Genomic DNA, 24095 nt, shown 5'->3' on the forward strand with positions numbered 1-24095 from the left:
AGAGTGCTAAAGGAGTTGGCAGATGTGATTGTAGAGCCATTGGCCATTATCTTTGAAAACTCCTGGCTATCGGGGGAAGTCCCGGACGACTGGAAAAAGGCTAATGTAGTGCCCATCTTTAAAAAAGGGAAGGAGGAGGATCCTGGGAACTACAGGCCAGTCAGCCTCACCTCAGTCCCTGGAAAAATCATGGAGCAGATCCTCAAGGAATCAATTCTGAAGCACTTAGAGGAGAGGAAAGTGATCAGGAACAATCAGCATGGATTCACCAAGGGCAAATCATGCCTGACTAATCTAATTGTCTTCTATGACGAGATAACTGGCTCAGTGGATGAGGGGAAAGCGGTAGACATGTTGTTCCTTGACTTTAGCAAAGCTTTTGACACTGTCTCCCACAGTATTCTTGCCAGCAAGTTAAAGAAGTATGAGCTGGATGAATGGACTATAAGGTGGATAGAAAGCTGGCTAGATTGTCGGGCTCAATGGGTAGTGATCAATGGCTCCATGTCTAGTTGGCAGCCGGTATCAACTGGAGTGCCCCAAGTGTCGGTCCTGGGGCCGGTTTTGTTCAATATCTTCATAAATGATCTGGAGAATGGTGTGGATTGCACCCTCAGCAAGTTTGCAGATGACACTAAACTGGGAGGAGAGGTAGATACGCTGGAGGGTAGGGATAGAATTATAGAATCATAGAATATCAGGGTTGGAAGGGATCTCAGGAGGTCATCTAGTCCAACCCCCTGCTCAAAGCAGGACCAATACCCAACTAAATCATCCCAGCCAGGGCTTTGTCAAGCTGGACCTTAAAAACTTCTAAGGAAGGAGATTCCAACACCTCCCTAGGTAACGCATTCCAGTGTTTCACCATCCTCCTAGTGAAAAAGTTTTTCCTAATATCCAACCTAAACCTCCCCCACTGCAACCTGAGACCATTACTCCTCGTTCTGTCATCTGCTACCACTGAGACCAGTTTAGAGCCATCCTCTTTGGAATCCTCTTTCAAGTAGTTGAAAGCAGCTATCAAATCCCCCCTCATTCTTCTCTTCTGCAGACTAAACAATCCCAGACAATCCCTCTGTATCCTATCCCTACCACCCTCCAGTGTATCTACCTCTCCTCCCAGTTTCAAAGCTATGCAGCAAGTCAAGGCTGAGATGGGATTAGAACTCTGCCTTAGCCTGCTAGACTGGGCTGCCACAAAACCGTTAGGGCATGGAGATGACCTGGTCCCATACATCCCTGAAAATACTAAACCAAACCTCTAAACCATATAGTAAGAGGGCTGGGGTCTGACTCTAGTGGAAATCAAGAGTGACTTGACTGAAAGAGCACCACCACTGTAAAGCATGATCAGAAAAGGCTGCCTCCCACCCCACCCAAGCTAGAGAGGTGGACACACACCAACACACATGTACGCACACACTCTCTCCCCTTACTACAAGGGGATACAGAGGCCCTAGACAAATTAGAGGATTGGACCAAAAGCAATCTGATGAGGTTCAACAAGGACAAGTGCAGAGTCCTGCACTTAGGACGGAAGAATCCGATGCACCGCGACAGACTAGGGACCGAATGGGTAGGCAGCAGTTTGGCAGAAAAGGACCTAGGGGTTACAGTGGACGAGAAGCTGGATATGAGTCAACAGTGTGGCCTTGTTGCCAAGAAGGCCAATGGCATTTTGGGATGTATAGGTAGGGGCATTGCCAGCAGATCGAGGGACGTGATCGTTCCCCTCTATTCGACATTGGTGAGGTCTCATCTGATCTCAACTGTGTCCAGTTTTGGGCCCCCCACTACAAGAAGGATGTGGAAAAATTGGAAAGCGTCCAGCGGAGGGCAACAAAAATGATTAGGGGACTGGAGCACATGACTTCTGAGGGGAGGCTGAGGGAACTGGGATTGTTTAGTCTGCGGAAGAGAAGAATGAGGGGGGATTTGATAGCTGCTTTCAACTACTTGAAAGGGGGTTCCAAAGAGGATGGATCTAGACTGTTCGCAGTGGTAGCTGATGACAGAACAAGGAGTAAGGGTCTCAAGTTGCAGTGGGGGAGGTTTAGGTTGGATATTAGGAAAAACTTTTTCATTAGGAGGATGGTGAAACACTGGAATGCGTTACCTAGGGAGGTGTTGGAATCTCCTTCCTTAGAAGTTTTTAAGGTCAGGCTTGACAAAGCCCTGGCTGGGATGATTTAGTTGGGTATTGGTCCTGCTTTGAGCAGGGGGTTGGACTAGATGACCTCCTGAGGTCCCTTCCAACCCTGATATTCTATGATTCTATGATCTTTTACTCTAGCAGCCAGCAGGATTCCTGGTGACCAATGCACAAGAGTCTTTTCTTTAGAGATTCAAGACCCAGGGCAACCTTTGGTATAAGTGTACGTTTACTTCACTGGAGAGGTGCCTATTGTGATACAGCATGGCCAGAGGGCAGCAGGAGAGTGGTTTTTTTTGAAGCAGAAAAAAAATTTTATTTGTGTAACACTTACAAAGAATCACCAAAAAGGATAAAGCAAAACTATGCAACAAAACAAAAGCAAACACAAGGTATAACACAGCAGCCTTCAGGAGGGAGAAGTGTTCAGGCTAGCCTGGGCCCAGAGTGGGGGGCTTCCTCGACACTCGTGGTCTTCCTCCCTCCTGAGTTACCTGGTGGCCTAGAGCGGAGGGGTTTCCTCGACACTCATGGTCTTCCACCCCCTCGAGTTACCTAGTGCCATGCCCAGTGTCACCGATTATTCCTCTCCTGAGAGTGCCCGACAAGATGGGCATGGCTGTGGGGTGGGCGGTTTGGGGGTGGGGGGGACGTACACCCACGTGTGATAGGACCCCTCCTAGGTGACAGTGATGATGGTATCCACAGTGGCAACGGCTGGGGCTGGGGTCTCTCGCTCTTCCCCTCAATCAAAGGGTCAGACGGAGGGAACCGGATGGGGTCACCGAGCAGAGAACCTCGGACAGCGCCCACCGCTCCTCGAAGGCGTCAAGGGAGTCAGTGGACGCCGCCCAGAGGAACTCCGCCCAGATACGTGAATGTACTGAGGATCGGAAAACGGCCCTACAATTGCAGCACGCTTCATTAGCCAACCTCCCCTCTCTGGTTTTAGAAATAGCTGTTTTAGCTAGGGCTAGGAGGTGGTTAACCAGGAGATCTCACACAGCAGGAGAGTGTTAGAAGGGAGCCTTATTCCCTGGAGAGGGAAGAAAGTTTGCTATAAATTAATTAAAGCACCTGAAGCCAATTAGAGCACCTGAAGCCAGTCACATGATAAAAAAAAACCCTGCTTCAATCAGACAAGAGGAGGAGTTGAAGCAGAGTGGATTGATGTGGGCGCAAAGAGCAGTTTGGAGGAGTTGAAGCAGAGTGGGTTGGCATTGGAGCAAAGAGCAGTTTGAAGGGAAGCAGAGGAGAGTTTGGAGAAGTGCTGCGGTGGGCTAAGAAGACCAAGACCCTAGGTAAAGGGACACCTGGTTTGTGCAGACAGAGGGCAGGAAGCCCCACAAGCTGAAGGGCAGGAGAAGGAAGTAGCTGCTAGTTCTAGTGGTTTACCGCTATCCCTAGGGCCCCTGGGCTGAGACCCGGAGAAGAGGGCGGGCCCGGGTCCCTCCCTCTCCACTCCCCTTCTCTAGGACACTAGTGGGGCAGTTAATACCCCAGTTCAGGGGCAAGAAACTGTGCTCTGAACCCTGCCCCCAAGAAGAGAAAGCACGAGACCCATCATAGTAGTACTGGCAATTTGCCACACTATTTAGAACAAAGGCTCAATTTGACCCCCTCATCCTTAAAAAGACGCTGTCTGAAGATGAGAATAAATCCAAACCAGATTTAGTGGAAAGCACTGTCAAAACTATAATCTAATCACATTTATATAGGGGAAGCAGTGGGTTCTAGTGCAGGGGTGGCCACCCTCTGGCTGCAGAGCCACGTGCGGCTCTTCAGAAGTTAATATGCGGCTCCTTGTATAGGCACCGACTCCGGGGCTGGAGCTACAGCTGCCAACTTTCCAATGTGTCAGGGGGTGCTCACTGCTCAACCCCTGGCTCTGCACCAGGCCCTTCCCCCACTCCACCCCTTCCCGCCCCCTCCCCTGAGCCTGCCATGCTCTTGTTCCTCCCCCCACCCCCCTAGAGCCTTCTGCACGCCATGAAACAGCTGATATGGAGGTGCGGGGAGAGAGGGGGAAGCACTGATCGGTGGGTGGGAGGCGCTGTGAGACGGGGTGAGGGTGGGGAAGGTGATGGGGGGCTGCTGACATATTACTGTGGCTCTTTGGCAATGTATATTGGTAAATTCTGGCTCCTTCCAGGCTCAGGTTGGCCACCCCTGTTCTAATGCATAGGGCACTGGACTGGGAGTCAGGAGATCTGGGTCTATTCTTGGCAGTGTCATTGACTTGGTGTGGCACTTTGGGCAAGTCATTTCACCTCGCCATGCCTCTGTATCCCTCCCACCATTTATTTAGACTGTAATGTCTTTGGGGCAGGGACTGTTTCTCATTGGGTGTTCGTACAGTGCTAGCACAATGGGACCCAATCTCAACTAGGGTTAGTAGACACCACCATAATACACTAATAATATAGTGAGTGCCCTCAAAGATGGCTTAATTTCTTTTCAAGACTAAAAAAAGAACACTAAACAATTGTATTGGAGAAGCACGATTCTAATCCTAATGATAACTCACTTTTAGAGAGCTCCTCTCATCCCAGAAAGTTTAACAGATTTAAGATGAGATACAAACTATACCCTTATCCATGGCCAAAATGAAGTCTTTTGTGGGGAAACATGGCAATTTATTAGCACCTCTTAGAAACAATATATATCAGTTTACATTAGGAAGTGAAGAAGAATAACATATGAGTGAGACTCCAGAAAGAATGAGGGCAGGGAAAACATAATTTCTTGGATTGAAATTTATTGGAATTTGGCCATGACACCAACCTTAACAAGCTATAAGAAGTATCATGGAATCTTCAGTTACATCGTCTTATGTAGGTTTTTTAGAAAAATGGAAGCTCTTCAGATATCACTATAATGAGCACAATATACATGCCTAAAGAGACAGATGTAAAGACCACTGTTTTCATATCTAATCTGCAACTCAGCTTCCGCAGTAGCACATTCCTGAGCACCCTAGATGCAATAACCATATACAGGCTTGGAAGGATTAGATTTTTATTGATAAATGTTGGTTAATGTCTATTTCCCATAAATACAGAAACCAACAAAAAATATTCCCATCAATAATGGTCTAAATTTACAAACAGGCAAAATAAGAAAAATTCTTGAGAACTTATTAGGGTTTGATGTAAGAGTATTTACTTTGATATTTTGACATGTGATGTTGACAATTTGTGTTTTAATGATTATAAAGCTTTACCATTTTTAATCTCAATGCTACTGTCATTAAATTGTTATTGTGTGGCCCCCATAATTTCCCACAACTATGAACATTTCAATTGATACACACTGAAAAAATGTTTTGAACTAAACATTAATATCTATCAAAATTATAAAAAAATGAAAATGAAATTGTGCCAATCCTACCCATATAAATTCAGAGGGAAGACTGCCACTCCCTACTTACCAACTTCACCAATTTCTGCAGCTACTAGTTGTTTGGAAGTCTTCAACTGACCAAGCTTAACCTACTTGGCCATGAGATCTCACTGAAGAACAGCAAAAGCTGGTGCTGCTTTGCTCAGATACAGGATATACTCTCTTGGTTTTTATTTCCTCAGACTTTTACATTCATGAACATTAATGTTACTGCCATTAAAAAAGACAGCTACAATGCCTCATAAAGTAAAGGCTGGTCAAAAAATTCCAATATCTCCAGTAGATATTTAAAGGAAGCATTTCAAATATCTTGTGTTCAGTGGCTCTGAATTAACTACAATTATTTCAGTATCCCACTGTCACATGAATAACAGAAGAATTCAATGTAAACACAAATCTAGCAGACCTTATTGAAAACTAATAAAAGAAAAACAATATCTTGATTTTCCTTTATTTTCCCAACAAAGTCTCCATTGCATTCTTTCCCTGAAATCTTTTACGCTATTTTTACTGGAAGATTACCAAAACAGAGTGAGTGTTGAAAAAGCTCTTTATACTGGCTTATCAGAAATTCTTAGCATTCTTTTAAAAGTTGACAAGGGGCGGGGGAATGGCTTTTCACAAGTAAATGAAGCAGATAAACTATAGAGGAAAAACTGAACTGTTCAGGAAATGTGCAAGCAATGTATGTTGCAGAGAAGGGGCGTTCCAAGAGGCTGCACTTATGTAACCCACACACCTTCTGGATGTGGTGTTCTGTCCCATCTAGTGGCACTGATACCACTTAAAGAGAGAGAGAGAAAATGAGTCTGCTCTACAGCCTTAGCTAATAGCCAGTCGACTTTTAGCTCATGCGGTAGAGGCTCACGCACTAAGCTCCAAAGGCCGCAGGTTCAATTCCTCCCGCCGACAACCGGGGTCTGTTGGTGTTACACTTACACTAGCAATATTCATAGCTCTAATTCACTACAGGGGCAGCTGAACCATGGGTAGCAATGGTGGAAGCACAGTGTAGCCAGGACTTAGGCATTTTTTCCTTTACTTTCTAACCATACTGCCCAAATTGTGTCTACACTACAGCTTCCGCTAGTACACCTGCACCAGTAGTAAGTAACAGTTTTAAAGCTTGTTAGTGTAGACCAGGCTAATGTGGTACAGAATGTTCCCAGTTAAAAATGTTGCATTAAAAAATAGGGTTGTGGCTTAATCCTGGTTTATTATTACTATTTGTGTTGCCTTAACAGCTAGAGATCCCAAATAAGAGTCATTATACTAACTGCTGTAATAAAAAAGTAGTCCGTGCCCCAAAGAGCTTGTAATTTTAGTGCATGATCAGAGACAACAGGTGGATATACAACAAATATGGGTGCAGGGAGGAAGGACAAAGTAACAGTGAAACGATCATGGTTAACATAACAGAATGGTTAACAGTCATAGCACACCAATTATCTAGCCATTGTCCACTGTATTGTAGGTGTCAAGGCAGAGGTGAGTTTTAAGGTGGGATCCGAAGAAGGATAATGTTGCAGCTTTGCAGAGAATTACTTGGATAATTACACTCAGCCTAACCAAAATCCCCTGACAATTTAAGAGGATAATGTGTTCTCCACTTTCTGTCCTATTCTGTTGTGTTGTACTTCTGTAAGCTGTTAATAGCTGCTGTGGGTTTCAGTCCAGAAAGACTGCACTTATATGATGTGCAGGTATAGATTTTATTTTAATTCGTTAAAGTTTGTAACATACTTCTGCAATACTCTGAGACAAAATATACTGCTAGATATTCCTACAAAAAATACGACACAGGGTAAACTACAAAGGGCCTGATTCTCTTTCACACTGAGGTGCCATTTTGGCAGTGTAAAGGGGCCTTAAAGTGGGTGTGATTTACATTTCCAGTGACCAAGACCTGGTCTACATTAGCAAATTAGGTCAGCTTTACTATGTCTCTCAGGGGAATGAAAAATCCACATGCCTGAGCAGCATAGTTAAGCCGACCTAACTCCCAGTGTAGACTGCTAGGTCGACACAGTGGAGGTTGGTGGGACCAGCCCTGTGCAGAGACTGTGGGGGAGGGGGGAGCATCCAAGGGCACTGGATGCCCCCCAAACTGTATACCGGTCCCGGCGCTCCACAGCCTGCAAGAGTTCAATGAATAACTTATTCAGCAAGTGGAGCCACGTTTTTCTATTTGTGGGATAGAGACAGGCATATCATAATTTCCTCCCATTTATTCAACAGATACCTTGTCCTATTGTTTGCATTCTGGGTTGCCCAAAATTCAAAAATCAAGATATGTTATTCAATAAGGAATGGTCAGATAAATCATACCACATTGTCTCTGTTCTGTGATTGGGTGAATGTGCAATCATTTCACATACACACATGTGAGTGTCTAACTTCCATATTCTCTATCCACATATTTTTATTAAGCCCTATGCCTCCCAAAAACAGAAGTCAAACTCTGCCTATGGGACCAGGCCCGCACAGTGGAGTTCAGGGAGGAAGTGTCACCTCCACCCCTGACTCAACTCAGCAGGCCAACCAGCCTGTCTGGGTTGGGGGGAGGCGCAACCAAAAAAATCAGGGGGGAGTACGTGACCCCGCATGCTTTCCCTGCCCACATACGTCACCTCTGGTAGGTGGCACAAATACACCTGCTTGCCCCAGGTGCCAAAATACGTAGTTATGGCTATGGTATCTATAATAGTATACCTGACCCTCAGCTGGCATACATGGTCATAGTTCCATTGAATTCAACAGACCCATGCCAACCAACACCAGCTAATGAACCGGCTCAGTGAGGGTATCTGTAACAAGTTTCAGACAAAACTTTCATATACTTTAATACTACAGTGCTAAGCTCTTTCATATACTTTAATACTACAGTGCTAAGCACACCTCTTCAGATGTCAATCTGACTAAAAAAGGAGCTCAACTTCTATATTACAGAAACGACATGTGGTGAAAAGGGTTTTTTTCCCTTTGGTCCCAGGCCTGCTTTTGTAGACAGAAGCTGGATGTGCTTTATAAAACTTGACCCAGGAGTGGGTATGTCTTATCTGAGACAAGGAAATATGCAGAGTCATTCATTTAAGAAATCCATTTTCCAACTGATTGACTGATGGGAGAGAGCTCTCCCGGTTGCTTCGTTAATCCACCTCCCCAAGAAGCAGTAGCTATGTGAGTGGGAGAAGCTCTCCCACCAACATAGCGCTGTCTACACGGGGGATTAGGTCGGTATAACTATGTCAGTATAACTATGTGGCAGATTAATACAAACAACATCCTCCTATCAAATAAGATTCTACTGAAGGTTCCAAATTATGGACATGAGGTTACTGAACTCAAATTTTAGATATTTCAACCCAAACGAGGAATTTTAAGATAATCTCATGAGGAAATTAAGAACAATGAGAAAAGTACTATTTGAAAGATGATCATTTCATAATGGGAGTTTTGCCTGGTTAGGGACTGCCAGATCACGCCCTTTTTTGGTAAAAGACCTTTGTTCTTCTCCTTTTCTTCTGCGTCTACCAGCTATTGCACGCTCTCCTTGCAACACTTCAACTGTGGAAGCGTCTACGCACTGTGAGGCAATTGTACTAATGGAATGTGATACAATTATATTGCATTATTGGTGGATTGGTGTGACTTAGGAGGAAAACTGATAGTTACTGAAATGCTGGAGCTGAAGAGATACTGTAACTAACACTGGACCTATAAGACAAAATTCTTACCTAGTGAAACTCTATTACAGTCTTCAGAGTTCCACCAGAGATGAATTTGGCCCAAATAGCCATACTATTTTGAAAATAAAGGTGTGCCATATCTTTCACAAAGGGAAGATTCACACAGCGGTATAAAAAATATAGAAAGGATGGTCCAGTGGTTATGGTTCTAATTTGGGACTTAGAAGACTTGGGTTCAGTTCCCTATTCTGCCACAGACTTCCTGTGTGACTTTGGGCAAGTCACTTAAGGCTAGAATTTTAAATATATTTAGGCACCTTAAGATGTAGATTGATGCCTAGTGGTATTTTCAAACTCGCCCAGGTCCCTAACTGCCATTGAAATCAATGAAAATCCCACAATGCACCTATCTGCATCTTGAGGCACCTAAATATCTTTAAAATCTGGCCTTTAGTCTCTCTATGCCTCAGTCTCCAATTATATAAAATTGGGGACTGAGGCATAAAATAGCACTTCCCTCTCCCACAGAGTTGTTTGAGCATAACAAAGACTCTGAGATGTTCAGATACTACTGTCATGAGCACCACATAAGTACCTGAGATAGACAGAACACATCAAAACCTTTCTAGAGACTCTCCTGGATTGGAAAGGGAGCCCATAAACAAAGCTAAGTTTTGAGAAGGCTTTCCGGCAGCAATATAAAATTTCTACCGTTTGGACACACAGTCAACATCTCCGAAACACTGCTCTCAGTCTCTTGCAAACAGACTCTACAATCAAGTGTCCCACCCTATTCTTAAAGAGATGGCTTCCGCTAATGAAAAGGATGCACCAATTATTAATACAACAACCAAATTCACTTCTAAACTCAATGTTGTGAAATACAAAATAATTTAAACAATAATAATTTAGTTGCAGCCCTCAAACTAAGATGAAGGTCCCACAGGCACACATATATGTGAGAAAGGAACTCCATATCTCTGATTCTCTTCTCACAGCAGTTTTACACCAATGTAACTCAAATAAAATCAATCACGTTACCCCCTCTCCCCCTGGTTTACAGAAGTCTGAGGTCCATATAGCTAAACAAGAACTTTTGCCAGGTCTACAATGCTATCCTGAGTGAAATGCCTAGGGAAACAAAGATTAAGTTCTGCAATTATTCTCCAGTAGCAACTTGTGGTAAGTGAGATGTGGGATAAGGGAGAGATTTTTTCCCTGAGCACTAAGTTCAGAAAGGAGAAACAGCCAATCCCCAAATCAATGCTCTGAGGTCACCTTCAATAAAAGCAGTTCCCTCCTTACTAAGTGATGCCCACCCCTCATTTTTCATCAGTTCATGCCAAAGGAAAGAACAAGAACTTCATTTATCTGCTTCTCCCACAACCACCTGTATGATTTCTTCCATACCACCCTCTATATCTCTTCTGGACCACAAAGCCGCTATCCTTTCCTCTTTTAAGTCCCTCCTAAAGCCATACTTTTTCCATGATGCATACAAGAAACTAGCTAAGTAAGATACTTTTTCATCTCAAGAAGGAGCTCCACATCTCTACAGAGTGAAAGTTAGAGGCTCAAAGACACTGGAATTAAAGCTGGAATTGGTGCTCTTTGACAGATACTGAAATAATAGCGGTAGAAGTTCTAGGGTATCTGAAATAATTCAGGCCCAATTCTGCTCTCACACCAGCATAATTTAATCTGACATCAGTAACATTAGCAGTTCCACCAGTGTAAAAGAGACTTGAACTTAATTGAGTGGAATGCAGCAAAACAACAAAAAATAGCAGTTTCAGTCTCAGCTGTTCCATTTTTCTGTGGAATTATCCACTATCATGAAAGTCATATCCCCTTCGTTCATGGAACTCCTAAAGACCACTGCGTGACACAGGATTGCACTCATCAGATCTATCTCCAATACATGCAGAGAGTTCCTGACATGGAACATCAGTCTCTGGGGAGGAGATGGCTGTCAAAATATCCCCCCTCTGATTCAGAAGTTAGACACCTAAACTTCTATGGACTTTGAACTGAAGTTAACAAGTGCAAGAAAGATAGAGGACTGCTCTTGGATTTCATTCCTGGAATTTGCCTAAATCAAAAACATTATATTTTTAAGAGTAGACCAGACTAATAGGTATGACTATCACATTCCAAAGTGTTATAGATCTTTTTTGCTAAAGTAGAAAAACCAATATTTTAATGTACTATATTTTTCAAAGGATAGATATGCAGTATTGTACTCAAGCAGTAAATGCTATTCAAACACCACACAGTTGTTATCCATGATTTTTATTACTAATAATATACACCTGTGATTTTCCAGCAAAAAAAAAATACATATATATATTTTATAGGGCCAGCTAATTATATATATAATTAGCTGGCCCTATAAAAATGTTCTTTATGTGTGGAAGGAAATCTTATTTCAGTTTTTACATTTAAAAAGGCAATATATATAGAAACACAGGAAGAAATAACATGAAGCAAGGTCAATATGTATTTACAAAGTATTTTCTTGAACTTAGAAACATTTTTATTCAAGCATTTAAGTAACCAAAGAAGTTCCAATAAAAACCCCTTTACTCTATTCATCAAGAAGAGTAATGGGCAGGGAGAAACCTATGTCAGGAAAATATTAACTCAACTTTTAACATGCATCAAAAGTGTAAAACATCCATTTAAAAAAACGTGAAAAAGATTTCCAAAGCAGAATTTCAAAGTACAACAAAGTTTGTACATCCTGAACAGTTTTAATAAACATTTTTAAAATAACCCATCACCCTATTACACTCTAGCTATTCTTAGTAACTAAGACCCCAATTCAGCAAACCATTTAAGAATGTGCCTAAGTCCATCTCTCTTCAACAAAGCTCTGTCCTCCCTGAGTTCAGAAATTCCTGGTTTCAGATGATCCAATCTGGTTCTGCTATGTGGAGCGGTGGGAAACTAGGATTCCCAGACTATGACAGAGTTGTGTGAGGATTTCCTGCAATCCAGCACATAGCAGCTTTCTGACTAAAGTCAAAAATATAATAGGATGGTGAGTAGGTGCGGGAACTAAGGGCATGGGGGTGTGCTGCAGCACCCCCGGCCCACAGCTGAGGCTCCGCTCCTGGCCCTGCATGTCCGCGCCAGGGGCTCTGCTCCCAGCCCTGCACCTGGGGCTCTGCTCCTGGCCTGGCTGCTGGCTCCGTGCCCGGAGCTCCACTCCTGGCCCCGTGCCCAGGGTCCTGACTGCCAGCCCCATGCCCGCCCCCAGCTGTGGCCCCACCCTCGCATCCCTTACCTCTGTCAATGCCCCCCGTCCCGGAGCCATGGCCCTGCTCCCAGCCCCAGCTCGGGGGTGGAGGGGTGCGGAGAGGAGGAAGTGGGGGCACGAGGTAAAAAGTTTGGGGACCCCTGCTTTACAGTTTTGTTAGCTGGCTTTCAACACCCCCGTTATAAAAATTGTTCCAGGGCCATTGGGATGGTGGCACCTTAGGTAGGAAGGGAAGAGACCTGTCCATCCCATTGTTGGAGCCTAGTGCAGGCACAAGGTTTATTGTGGAACTGGAGACTGTAGGAATGGCCCCAGAGTGATGCTGCGGGACACCATTCCTTCTCTTTTATGGATCTCCTCAGTGCACAACCTGGCTTCTTATCCTACTGGAAGTGAGGGGAAGGTGTCTTCATAATAACTTTTTATTGTTAATAAAGGAACTTTAAAAATTATTATACACGTATTTTTAAAAAGAAAAATATATAGTGTCAGTGTGCTTAAGAATAATACAGGAGCTTATCCAAAATATTTCACATGTAAAAACTGCCAAGTTTGAAATTAATGGCTGTAATTCCTCCTCATCTGTGGACTCACTAGAATTATTTTAGGCATCAAAATGACTCTGGAATAGAAGTTCAAAATGCATTAAAATTTGATCTGATTAACAATTCCATAGCTTTTCAACATTCTTACACTGATATAATAACGTCTCAAAAATCTATCGTACTCTAGGGGTGAAATCATATCTCTACTCATGCCAATGGGAGTTTTGTTATTGACTTTAATTGAGCCAAGATTTCACCCCATATGTTTTTAACAGAATCATCATGGTTCTACCAACAAGGTCATAATGGAGGAGTTGCATAATAAATAGCAAATAGTCTCCAGCAAATACTTACTCTGTGGATTATTATTAATAGGATATAAACCATAATGGTTGCTATCACATTGAAATTGTTATGTGTTTATCTTCACCGTACAAAGCGCGTGCAGTAATTCTGTCTATTAAATTCCTTATGGATTGTGGACCACACCTCCATGTTCAACATAAGGTCATGTTCCATGACTGCTAACTAGTTTTCCATGAGGTTTGCCCCACCCGATGATATGTAGCAACTCTGCATTAAGAGGATCTGCTTTTCTATGTGAAATACTTGGTGGCTGGTGCTTTGGACTTAAAAAAAATATATTTAGCCTCATAATGGGATAAAAGCTTGAATTTTTTTACCATTTCAAAACTGCATGTGTTTAAGTAACCAAGCACAAAATAAATAATCACAAATCAGTAAAGCAGTTTTGCCCTTCTGAAATTCCAAAACAGTTAAGCTAATGCCTGTAAAACTGAATTAGTCATACATAAATTTCATCCAACAGTCAATTTTGATTGCTGAGTTATAAAAACTTTCAAACAAACAAGACCCATTAATATCACATTATAAATAGCAATGTTCTACCTGCACATTTCTCACTGTGATTACACTCTAAGACAGCACTTACTCTGAAAGAGAATCCGGAGTCACATGGTCCATTCAAGGTCATGCTATTTTAATTAAATGTGTGCACTGAAAAAATTACAGAGAAATAATTGATAAATTATGCAAAAATGATTATAATAGTCTCACTAACCTTGTTCCAGCACACTAAATGTGTATTATAACTAAAAAAGGGAATAAGGTTACAAAAATAGATAAAGAATTGTATTGCCCATCTTTCTTACTCACACTATTGAAAAACACTCTTGGGGAAAATAATTTGGGAGGAGAAAGTTAATATATAATGTTTGTGTTCTTCAACCAAGGAGTACTGAGACTAGATACTAGATTACGCTGTGCAAGGATCCAGTTGGTAAAATACAAACAAAAATGGCCTTTTTAATAAAGAAGCTGTGTCCTGTAAGCCACTCCCTTTGCAAGAGTCCTCAGGTAAAGGGTATAGACTAGCATAAAACTGAGAATTACCTTGGAAAGGTAATTCCAGCTGGCAAGTTCCTTTCTGTCCAAGGACCTGGGCAGAAGGTTGGAACTTCAAGGAATATAGCTAGGTTGTCTGGCCAATGTGTTGAGGAGCCTATCCAAAACTGTAGTATATGACTGGACTGCAGTGAAAATCCTAATAAATGTAATGTATCTGGAACCTCAAGCCTTATGTATCTCATTCAAGGAACTGCAAGTAATAGACTGGAGTCCTGACTCATGTCACTGACCTGAGTACTGAGGGACATCTTTATAAATGGCACACAATGTAATGAATCACTAACCACTTCTACTAAAAAAAAAAAGTTTTAAAAATGGCGAGGAAGTGGAACACAGACACTATTTCATGTACTATAATGATGTATTAACTAAAACCAACCAAAAACTAAAATTAATTGAGAAAACTACTTAACTTTTTTCTGTAAAGGAAAAAGAGGTAATAACTGAAACCAGATAAAGATATATTTACTTATCCCTCTGCCTTTTGGACATTTAAACTCAATGGAAACTGCTTTTCCCTTTCTGAAATCACAACAAACCAGTCAAGGCAAGACTAATCACTATTACATTTATTTAGAAGCTAAAACACCATAGCAGATTTCCTAGCACTCAGAGCCCAAAGCTGACCCAGTATAACAAGGTAGAATTGATTCAACTCTTTTCCCTTTCTCATCTTCTTGCATCAACTATTATGTCTCCTTGCCTTTTTTGTCCTTCAAGACACGATTTACAATACTCTGCACTTACCCCTGTGCCAGCTTAATGTATCAATGTACAAATGCCAAGTTATGTCAGTTGTTTGGAGATGTGACTTTACTGTAAGCAACTGAACACACAGTAGTATACTTGTAGAGCCCGATTCAAAGTCAAAGGGAGTCTTTCCACTGATCTCAGGGAACTTTAGATCAGGCTAATAATGTTTTTCAAGCATTTGAAAATCTCATAGAAGTCACTGTGAATAATAGGCCACCCATTAAAATGATGAAATTCAACTGCAAATTTATATTAAGGAAGTGTCTGGGGCAGCTGATGGAGCTGTCCATTATGCCTCCCAATCTGTACCAAGGTTACTCTTTTTGGATACAGAATACTGATATTGAACTTATTTCCACTGCAGTATTAACGGAGATTAATGGCTGATCCTGAAATGCCTTAGTTTAAACACACCCACATCATCATCATCAAGGCACCTCCCCCCCTCCCACACACACACACCACCACGACCACCATCATCATCAAGGCACCACTTATGAACTTGGTTCTCCCTGGAGCTTCCAGCTGCTCTGCTCCACAACCCCTTCTGTGAGTCGCAGAAACCTTTGTTCCAAACCTTCTGTTAACCATTCCCTACAAGTCAATGTAGTTGAAAGAAGAAAAAAGGTTACACAGAAAATCCAACATCTTTAATCCTATTCACTTTCCTGGAAGATTGTTAAGCCACTACTCCAGCACTTTTCTACACAAAAGGAGAAACAGATGACCGGTTAAAGTTTATGGTTCTGTCCTCGAACGTCCCTCCTGTCCCTGCAGCGAGCACCCTTTCCCCTCCGGTGGTAGGATCTGAAATCCCCATTCCCCAGGCTCAGGAGATCGTTTTCATCAGGAATAAAGTGAATGACTTTTCCTATAACGATACTTAAGAGAAGCTAAACGAAGCCTCCCTAAGGTGCCAGGGACCTGACAAGCAGCAGCAGCAAGTCACTGCCTCCAGGGGAACACGCCCCGTGACAAGCAGAGCTAGGGGTACCCAGCTCCCACACCCAACCTCCAGGCCCCTTTTTCTATCTATTAAAGAACCACGCGAGGAACTCCCGAAAGCGGCTAGGGAGCCCCACGGCTCCCTTCTGGCTCCGCAGCGCAGGCTGGTGCCCTGCACGGCCACAGTCGATGCTGATGCTCCCAGCCGCGAGCGTTCCTCAGCGCCTGCCACAATGTTTGGCGCCTCTCCGCCCTCTCAGTGGTGCGGCTCCGTGTGTGTGTGTGTGTGAGAGGCGCTGCTCGCCTCACACGGGAACCTGAACGCCCCGAGGGACGCAGCTTCCCCACCGCCGGCCCAGGCTCTGTCTGCAGCACCCCAGCGTGCGCCTGTGCGCCCCGGCCCGGGGCCTCGCAAACTTTCGCCGCCTCCTGCCCCCCCCGGCAAACGCGACAGGCTGCCGCTGACGCACATTTAATTCCTCCGTGCACACGCGGCGGGGCTGCCCCTCGCATCCTCCCCGGGGGCAGGTGCTGGACCCTGCCCGGGGTGCGTACGTGTGTGTGTGTGTGTCAAACTGCCACAACAAAGTTCCACGCAACCGCGGCGGGGTCTGCAGGCTGTTGTCCGTCGCCCCATTGCACCCCATCCCCTAGGCACTCCCGGGCCGCCCCAGTTCCCAGGCGCGCTCCCCTCTGCGCCCCGTCCCCTCCTGCCCCGCTGCCCCGCGCCGCGGCAGGGAGCCTGCAGCCGGCCCTTACCTTGCTTGACACACTTCAGCCGGATGGGGTCCTTGCAGTGCTTGATCACGGCCAGCACATCCCTGATGGTGAGCCCGGCCACGGGGGTCTCGTTCACCTCCAGCAGCAGCTCCTCCGGCACCAACTTGCTGCCGCTCTCATAGGCCACCTTGCCGGGCTTCACCTCCCCCAGGTACGGGAACTGCCCGTTCTCGGCGCCCCCTTTCAGCTCAAAGCCCAGCTGCCCCTCCTGGTTCCTGCCTAGGACAATCTCGTGGACCCTGCTCGTCCAGTGGCTTTTCTTCTTCAAGCCCTTGGACATTGCAGTGGGGATGGGCTGGCGGAGTCTCCCTGGCGTGCTGGGTGCTGGTCTTGAGCCGGGCTCCTTTTGGGGGCGGGGGGCTGGTGGGTCAGGGGGGCTGGGTCCGGGGCTGCTGCTGCGGCTCCCGGCCGGCTGAATGGTGGCACCGCAGGGGCCGTGGCCGCCGGGTGGCGAGGAGGATGGAGAGGTGGGGAGTGGGGCGGGGGGTTGACTCGGCCCCTGACTGACTGTCAGACTGGCTGGCTGGCTGGGTGTTTTTAGCTGATATCCATGGCAGCTGCGGCAGCCGGGACCCTCTGTGAGTGTGTGTGTGTGTGAGTGTGTGTGTGCACTAGTTGTACAGTAACTGGCAGCGGGGAAGCAGGGAGGGTGTGGGGAAGGAGGGAGGGATGGAGACGGCCCGGAGAGGAGGAGGAGGAGGAGAGGCAGGGCTGTGTGTGCTGGGGGGGTGTCTGATCACGCTCGCCTCCAGCCTGACCCGGTAGTGAAGACCCAGAGAGAGGCTGGCTGGCACGGCGGGGAGAAGGCGGAGAGCAGCCGGGCTGGGTGGGGAGGAAAGGGAGGCCGCGCCCGGCCGAGCCCAGGACGGGGAAGGGGGCAGCGACCCCCGGAGCAGGCGGCCGGGCGAGCCAGCGCGTGACAGCGGGGCCCCGCCCCTTCGCCGCCCGCCAGGGATCGGCGCTGGGTTCCTGTCGCTGACGCGCCGGCCCGTTCCCCCGCCAGGCCTGCCCCCTCTGCGGCCCGGCTGCCCAGTGCAGCGCCTACCGGGCCGCTTCCCACCCGGCTCCCCCTGAGCCCCTAACGCCTCCTGGCCTCGACCCCACAGGGGCTGACCCCTGGGTGCTGCAGCGCAGCCCCCTAATCCCAGTCCCTGCTCCCCAGGGCCCATATCACTGCCCCCGAGCCGCTCCCTGGCTGACCCCAATTTCACTCCCATCCCCGCTGCGGGATCTGCAAGGAGTGGGCACATGACAACCCTAAGCAACCGCAGCCTCGGATCTGCCTCCGGCCTCCAGTCCCTCCTGCTTCCTGTGAGCACCACTCACTGCCCCTTGTTTGCCAGGTTAGATTGTAGGCTCCCCTGGCAGGGAGTGTGGCTTCTGTGCAGCCTGTACTGTCAAGCACCTGGCCCCTGGGTTGGCCCGTGGTAAAAAACAATAATAGTGAGTAGAGTGGGAAGGAAGAAGTGGAGAAATCATCTCATGCAGCCTGCTTTTACCCATGCTTCCTGCTTGTCCTCCTAGTCCCAGTCACCCACTGATTCATCTCATCTCAATCTGTTAAAGCAGGGCATGTGAATGAGGTGGTGGGGCCAGCAAGGCTGATCCAGGGGTTAGGATGGTAGCATTTGATTTTGGAGACCTGGGTTCAACTCCCTGCTCTGCCACAGGTTCCTGTGTGAGGGGGCAAGTCACTTAGGTCCAGATCCTCAAAGCTATTTAGGTGCCTAAATCAGTGGGAGTTAGGCACCTAAATACCTCTGAGGAATTAAGGCATAGTTAACCACCTGTAAACAGGATAACAGCACTTCCCTACTTAGCTTGAGCCTAAGCATATTAAAGATTGTGGGGTGCTTAGGTACTATGTTATTGAAGGGGCCTATACATCCATCTAAAATAGTGAATTGGATGCTTTGAAGGATCAGTGGATGGATTTGGAAGATCTAGTTATGAAATCATATATTCTTGGTTTGAGCAGGCTTCAAATGGTGGCAAGAAAAACTTGACAACTATGAATTTTGAGGCCCCGTTAATATGTTCAACCACAAATACCGTGAATATACACAGATAGAACCCTGAAGTGGCTCCAGATTTAGTGGCTTCCAAACTTCCAGCTTATCAGGTAGTATTGCCCTAGAACAAGTTTTCTAAGGTTGGTTACCATGACCATGGGGAAAGGGAGGTCCTCCCCCACCATCAAAGTTCAGGTGGACCATACCTGGTGAAAAGAGTCTAGGGGTGGACTGCAAGTTTGAGAAGAGTAAGAAACACCAGTAGGATAGGTGAGTGAACAGTTGGTGGATCCGGAAAGGTAGAGAGCAGAAAGGGGACTTTGCCCTCACTGATACCTACTTGTCCTCAACAATCAGGCTCCTTGACACCAACTCTCTGGATTATCCAGGCTGCCCACTGCTCCCTGATTCCAAGCGCCTTGGCTGTTCAACACCATGCTACCCTTGCCTCACACACCCAGCTTAATATTTGCTGCTCTAACACCCTCTGCTCCATACTGCCCCCACACTCAGATGCACCCAACATAGAATTTCCTAGCATGACAATGAAGTGATGGCATCCATCCCTGGGTTTTATAGGCAAATGCAGGACAGTCTCACTTCCTAAAGAGATGGGTTTCCCTCCTAGGGGAAGACTGACCAAACAGGGACAGAGAAAACCTCCCTACTTTGGATGGAACATTGGTGGACCTAGCCCATCAAAGGCAAGGTGAATGGTGATCTCCTCCCACCGCATCTGCACGGGAGTGCTATGTGCATGTGCAGAATGGAGGAGTGCTGAATATATGAATGCTGGTACCTGCGAATTGGATGCAGAATGAATGAAGGATGGGCTGTAGGGTGTGTGGAAGAGGTACCTGTAGTTTAGAACTTGTAAAATGTTTTTGAAATATGAATGAAAAATGGCACACATTTGTCAATGAAATTTTTCACAAAAATTTGTTGTTTTTGGACCATCTCTATTGCAATAGCATGTAAGAACAAGTGAAATGGGTACCCGTGGAAGGGAAGGATGGTTCGATAAGCAAAGGACAAAGACCCTGATCCTGCAAACTGTTTCATATGGACTTCAGTGGTACTCTATGTGAGTGCAGGAATCTGCTCACTTGGGGCAGCCTGCAGGACTGGGGCCGAAGGAAAAGGAAAAAGATAAAAAAGAAGCATAGAAAAATTAAAACCTAAAATGGCAGAGAAGAGCAGATAATGAGATGGGACTTGGAGCATGCCTGATTAAAAGAGCAGTAGAAGTGGTAGGATTGCCACAAATAGGGCAGAAAATAGATTTAAAAATTTTATTAAAGCTAATGTTAAAAAATTATATAGCACAGATTAAGAAAAGAGTGTGTGTACATCTGGGTTACTACAGCAATGGCCTGTATTTCCACAGACTTCAGTGGGAGCTGCAGGTACTCATATCCTGTGAAATCAGGCCATAAACAGGCTGGCACTAGGAGAAGGCAGTAAAAGGGACTCAGGGTGAATAGCTTTTTTCCCTTGCCCCACCACTGTATTGTTTTGCTTTCTCATTGAGAAAAAAAGGAAAAGGAGGTAGATAGCTGAGAAAAGGGAGTAAGAGGCATACCATCCTTTTGGCCAACCTTGAGCTTCCAAAATCCTTTTACACATACCTTTGCTGAGGCTTCAGCCCTATTAAAAGTGTCCTAATTTTTTCATTCAGAAAATGCGGTCACCCTGTTAATATGGGTATGATAGTCCTGAGTGTCTGATAATAAAGATTCAATTTATAAATAACTTAATATTCACCAGAACACACACACACAGCTCTGGCAACTGTCAAGCTCTGGCTCTGGCTCTGGCTCTGGCTTACTATAAGTGTCTCTGGAACAACAGCCTGTATCTGTTATTAACTTTACAAAATATGTGTAGGAGGTGGAGAAGGGACTCCATTATATTTCTCCATCAGTAGGGGCCAAGATTAATTTAGCCCTATTCATCAGGATTATTTAAGGTTTACAGAATTAGTTAAAATCAGGCCGACATTAACTGTGGGAAACTATTGTGCTAAATATCCAGTCTGTTAAAAGAGTCTGTAGGTTCCATTTTAAAACATATAGCTAGCAACATCAATCTGTATGCGATAGTTATTTGTATCAGGTAGAGTGCTTTAGATTTGTATTCCTTTGATTTATCCTGCTAGATGGACAGTTGTAAAACAGGTAGGGCTTGTCTAGAACTGGTATCCCAGAAATGGGGTGGGGTGGGCTTGGGGTGTAGGGTAAGTGTATTAACTTCGCCTTTGTAAGGGCCCAGCAATGTCCTTTGGTCCATATGCAGAGAGCTCTTTCGACAGGTGGATCCTGCTTTCCAGCAGTGAAATGTGTGTGTAGGGAGGATATAACAATGTGCATGAGGGGAAGAAATGAACAGTGTGTAGGTTAGGTTAGGGGACGAATGTATGGTGCCAAGTGGGGTACATATTGTCCCCCTGCTGGACCTGTGGAGATCAGAGTGGAAGCGTAATAAAGCCTGGGGATGTATTATCTTTCCACAGCATTCACTGGCAGTTCCAGGAACAGTTGTAGCATAGCTTCAAAGGAGCATCAGGGAGCAGAGAAGTGAGGATCAATTCCATAGCACAGTTATTGTAGAGATATGAGGTCTCTGCGCATGTGGTTTGATCTCCTCCGGGGTCCAGGCTTGTGGCCTTTTCTGCTAGGGGGAAATCTTGGGTCTCTGACAGAGCTATTTGAAAGGTCTCAACCGGGGTAAAATCACAGACACCTCCTTCCCATTAGGCCACAAATGGGAGGGGGGTGATCAATTCCTGCAGCATAACTCAAGACTTGTTTTTTACATTGGGGTTTCTGTGCAAGTACAAGTAACAACAATATAGAACGAACCACATTCACCAAACGACAAAATTGCAATTTATCATTAATTAGAGTCTGACCCTATAACGACAAATGTTTGTAATTTTACTCTTGGAAGTAAAGTTACGCACATAAATATATACACTTTTATTTAATAAACTATGTGGGCTTGACTGCTGGACAGTTACCTCCCTCCCCCATCCCATTGAGAATTCAATAAAAGTTAACCAAATTTCAAACTACGTTTCCAAATTTTGAGTCTTCTGATAGGTTATTTTTCCCCCATCAAAGGTATAACCCAAATGTTGACATATTATTAGACTTCTGGATTGTTATTCTTATTGCCAAAATTTTCTTCTCTCTATAGAAAGTGATGTATCTCTCTGCCAAAGGAAGGAACTCTAGATCAGCTCTTACATGTTAAGATGTTAAATTTCCCTTCTGATGTGAAAGAGAGTGTTATGATGAAGGCACTGGACATGGAATAAGCAGATCTAGGTTCAGTTCCCTGTTCTGCCACAGAGTTCCTGTGCAACTGTGGACAAAATGACTTAATTTCTCTGTTTACCAGTTTTCCATCTGTAAAATGGGGATAATAACACTTCCTTTGTGCAAGAAAGCAACTCTCCAAGGCAGCACCTGACAATATGGGCCCTCAGACAACACCTTAATAATAATAAAATCCTTCTCACTCACTTTCTGGCTTCAAATTCTGATAATCTGTGCTTCAGAAGGGCTTAAACAATTTATCCAAAATCCTCTTTCCCCTAATCTCATACATTGTGGAGGTTCTGAAAGGATGGGACCTCTTCAAACTGTGGATGGTTTTATATTATTGCAAAGCCCAAAAACAAAGGGATGAGGTTTTTTTTTTAAATCTTAGACTAAAACCATTCCTCGTTTTGCCCATCTGTGTTTTAAAGTGACTTTTTGATTATTTAACTGCAGGTTTCCAAACCTTATGGAAATGTATAACTGGTTGGAACTAACAACAGAAATGCCATTATTACTGATTTGGGAATATTTCCTCCAAAGGATTAATCTGGGCTTCTGGATGTGAAGAAAAACAGTCAAATCCAAAATTGCATTTAAAAGTATATTTACATTTTTGGAAGTGAAGGACAGATTAAAGACAAGAGCTGGTCTAAATAATATGTTTTAAACCATATTGAACATAAAAGATATTGCAGAAGGCATTTCATTCTTCCTTCCTGACAGTTTCTCTATTGGTTTTTGTTTTAAATGTGACCTTTTTCCATTTTCCCTTCAGTCCCTGACTATTACACTGTGAGATTATACATGTCCTGTGCTGCTCTTATGAGCTGTGCAGCTCAGGAGTTGATTAAGGAAAACTAGTTGGAGGTCAAAAACTTACCCACTGCAAAAACCTTGGAGACAAGCTGTCAAAATATATTTTTCAAGATTTGTTAAAATAAATAAATGCATGGGCTTTTTCCATAGGAATAAAGGTTTAAAATTACATCCCAATGTTTCCACAAATGGACTGAGATGCAAAAAAGGCTTGCTATCCTTTCAGAAAACAATACTTTGAACTCTGTCTGACGCTCTAAAGTTAACAAAATCCCCAAACTTCTGTTATTGTCACCAGATAAAGGAGTGCCATGCCTACAGTATCAGTTACAGCTGCTGGAATTCCAATAGCACACAACATACTCATGACTGGACACTGAATTCAACAGCAGGATGCGTGTCTGTATTCATAGAATCATAGAATCATAGAATATCAGGGTTGGAAGGGACCTCAGGAGGTCATCTAGTCCAACCCCCTGCTCAAAGCAGGACCAATCCCCAATTAAATCATCCCAGCCAGGGCTTTGTCAAGCCTGACCTTAAAAACTTCTAAGGAAGGAGATTCTACCACCTCCCTAGGTAACACATTCCAGTGTTTCACCACCCTCCTAGTGAAAAAGTTTTTCCTAATATCCAACCTAAACCTCCCCCACTGCAGCTTGAGACCATTACTCCTTGTCCTGTCCTCTTCTACCACTGAGAATAGTCTAGAACCATCCTCTCTGGAACCACCTCTCAGGTAGTTGAAAGCAGCTATCAAATCCCCCCTCATTCTTCTCTTCTGCAGACTAAACAATCCCAGTTCCCTCAGCCTCTCCTCATAAGTCATGTGTTCCAGACCCCTAATCATTTTTGTTGCCCTTCGCTGGACTCTCTCCAATTTATCCACATCCTTCTTGTAGTGTGGGGCCCAAAACTGGACACAGTACTCCAGATGAGGCCTCACCAATGTCGAATAGAGGGGAACGATCACGTCCCTCGATCT

At 44.7% G+C, this 24095-nt stretch overlaps 1 protein-coding gene across 28 annotated transcripts in view; it reads right to left on the reverse strand.

Moving 5' to 3' along the window:
* Positions 1-17901, reverse strand: part of MAGI2 (membrane associated guanylate kinase, WW and PDZ domain containing 2) — a 1127025-nt gene extending 1109124 nt beyond the window's left edge. For 5 of the 28 annotated variants that reach the window (XM_043552243.1, XM_043552241.1, XM_043552220.1 and 2 more), the window contains exon 1: positions 16936-17762. In XM_043552243.1, the coding sequence (XP_043408178.1) occupies positions 16936-17236 (301 nt within the window). In that variant the 5' untranslated portion in view covers positions 17237-17762. Of the gene's footprint in view, positions 1-16935 lie in introns of all 28 variants that reach the window. The other 23 variants (XM_043552300.1, XM_043552293.1, XM_043552277.1 and 20 more) reach the window with 11 other exon arrangements.
* Positions 17902-24095: the final 6194 nt, after the last annotated feature.

Source organism: Chelonia mydas, chromosome 1, assembly GCF_015237465.2.
Source record: "Chelonia mydas isolate rCheMyd1 chromosome 1, rCheMyd1.pri.v2, whole genome shotgun sequence".
Classification (NCBI taxonomy): domain Eukaryota; kingdom Metazoa; phylum Chordata; order Testudines; family Cheloniidae; genus Chelonia; species Chelonia mydas.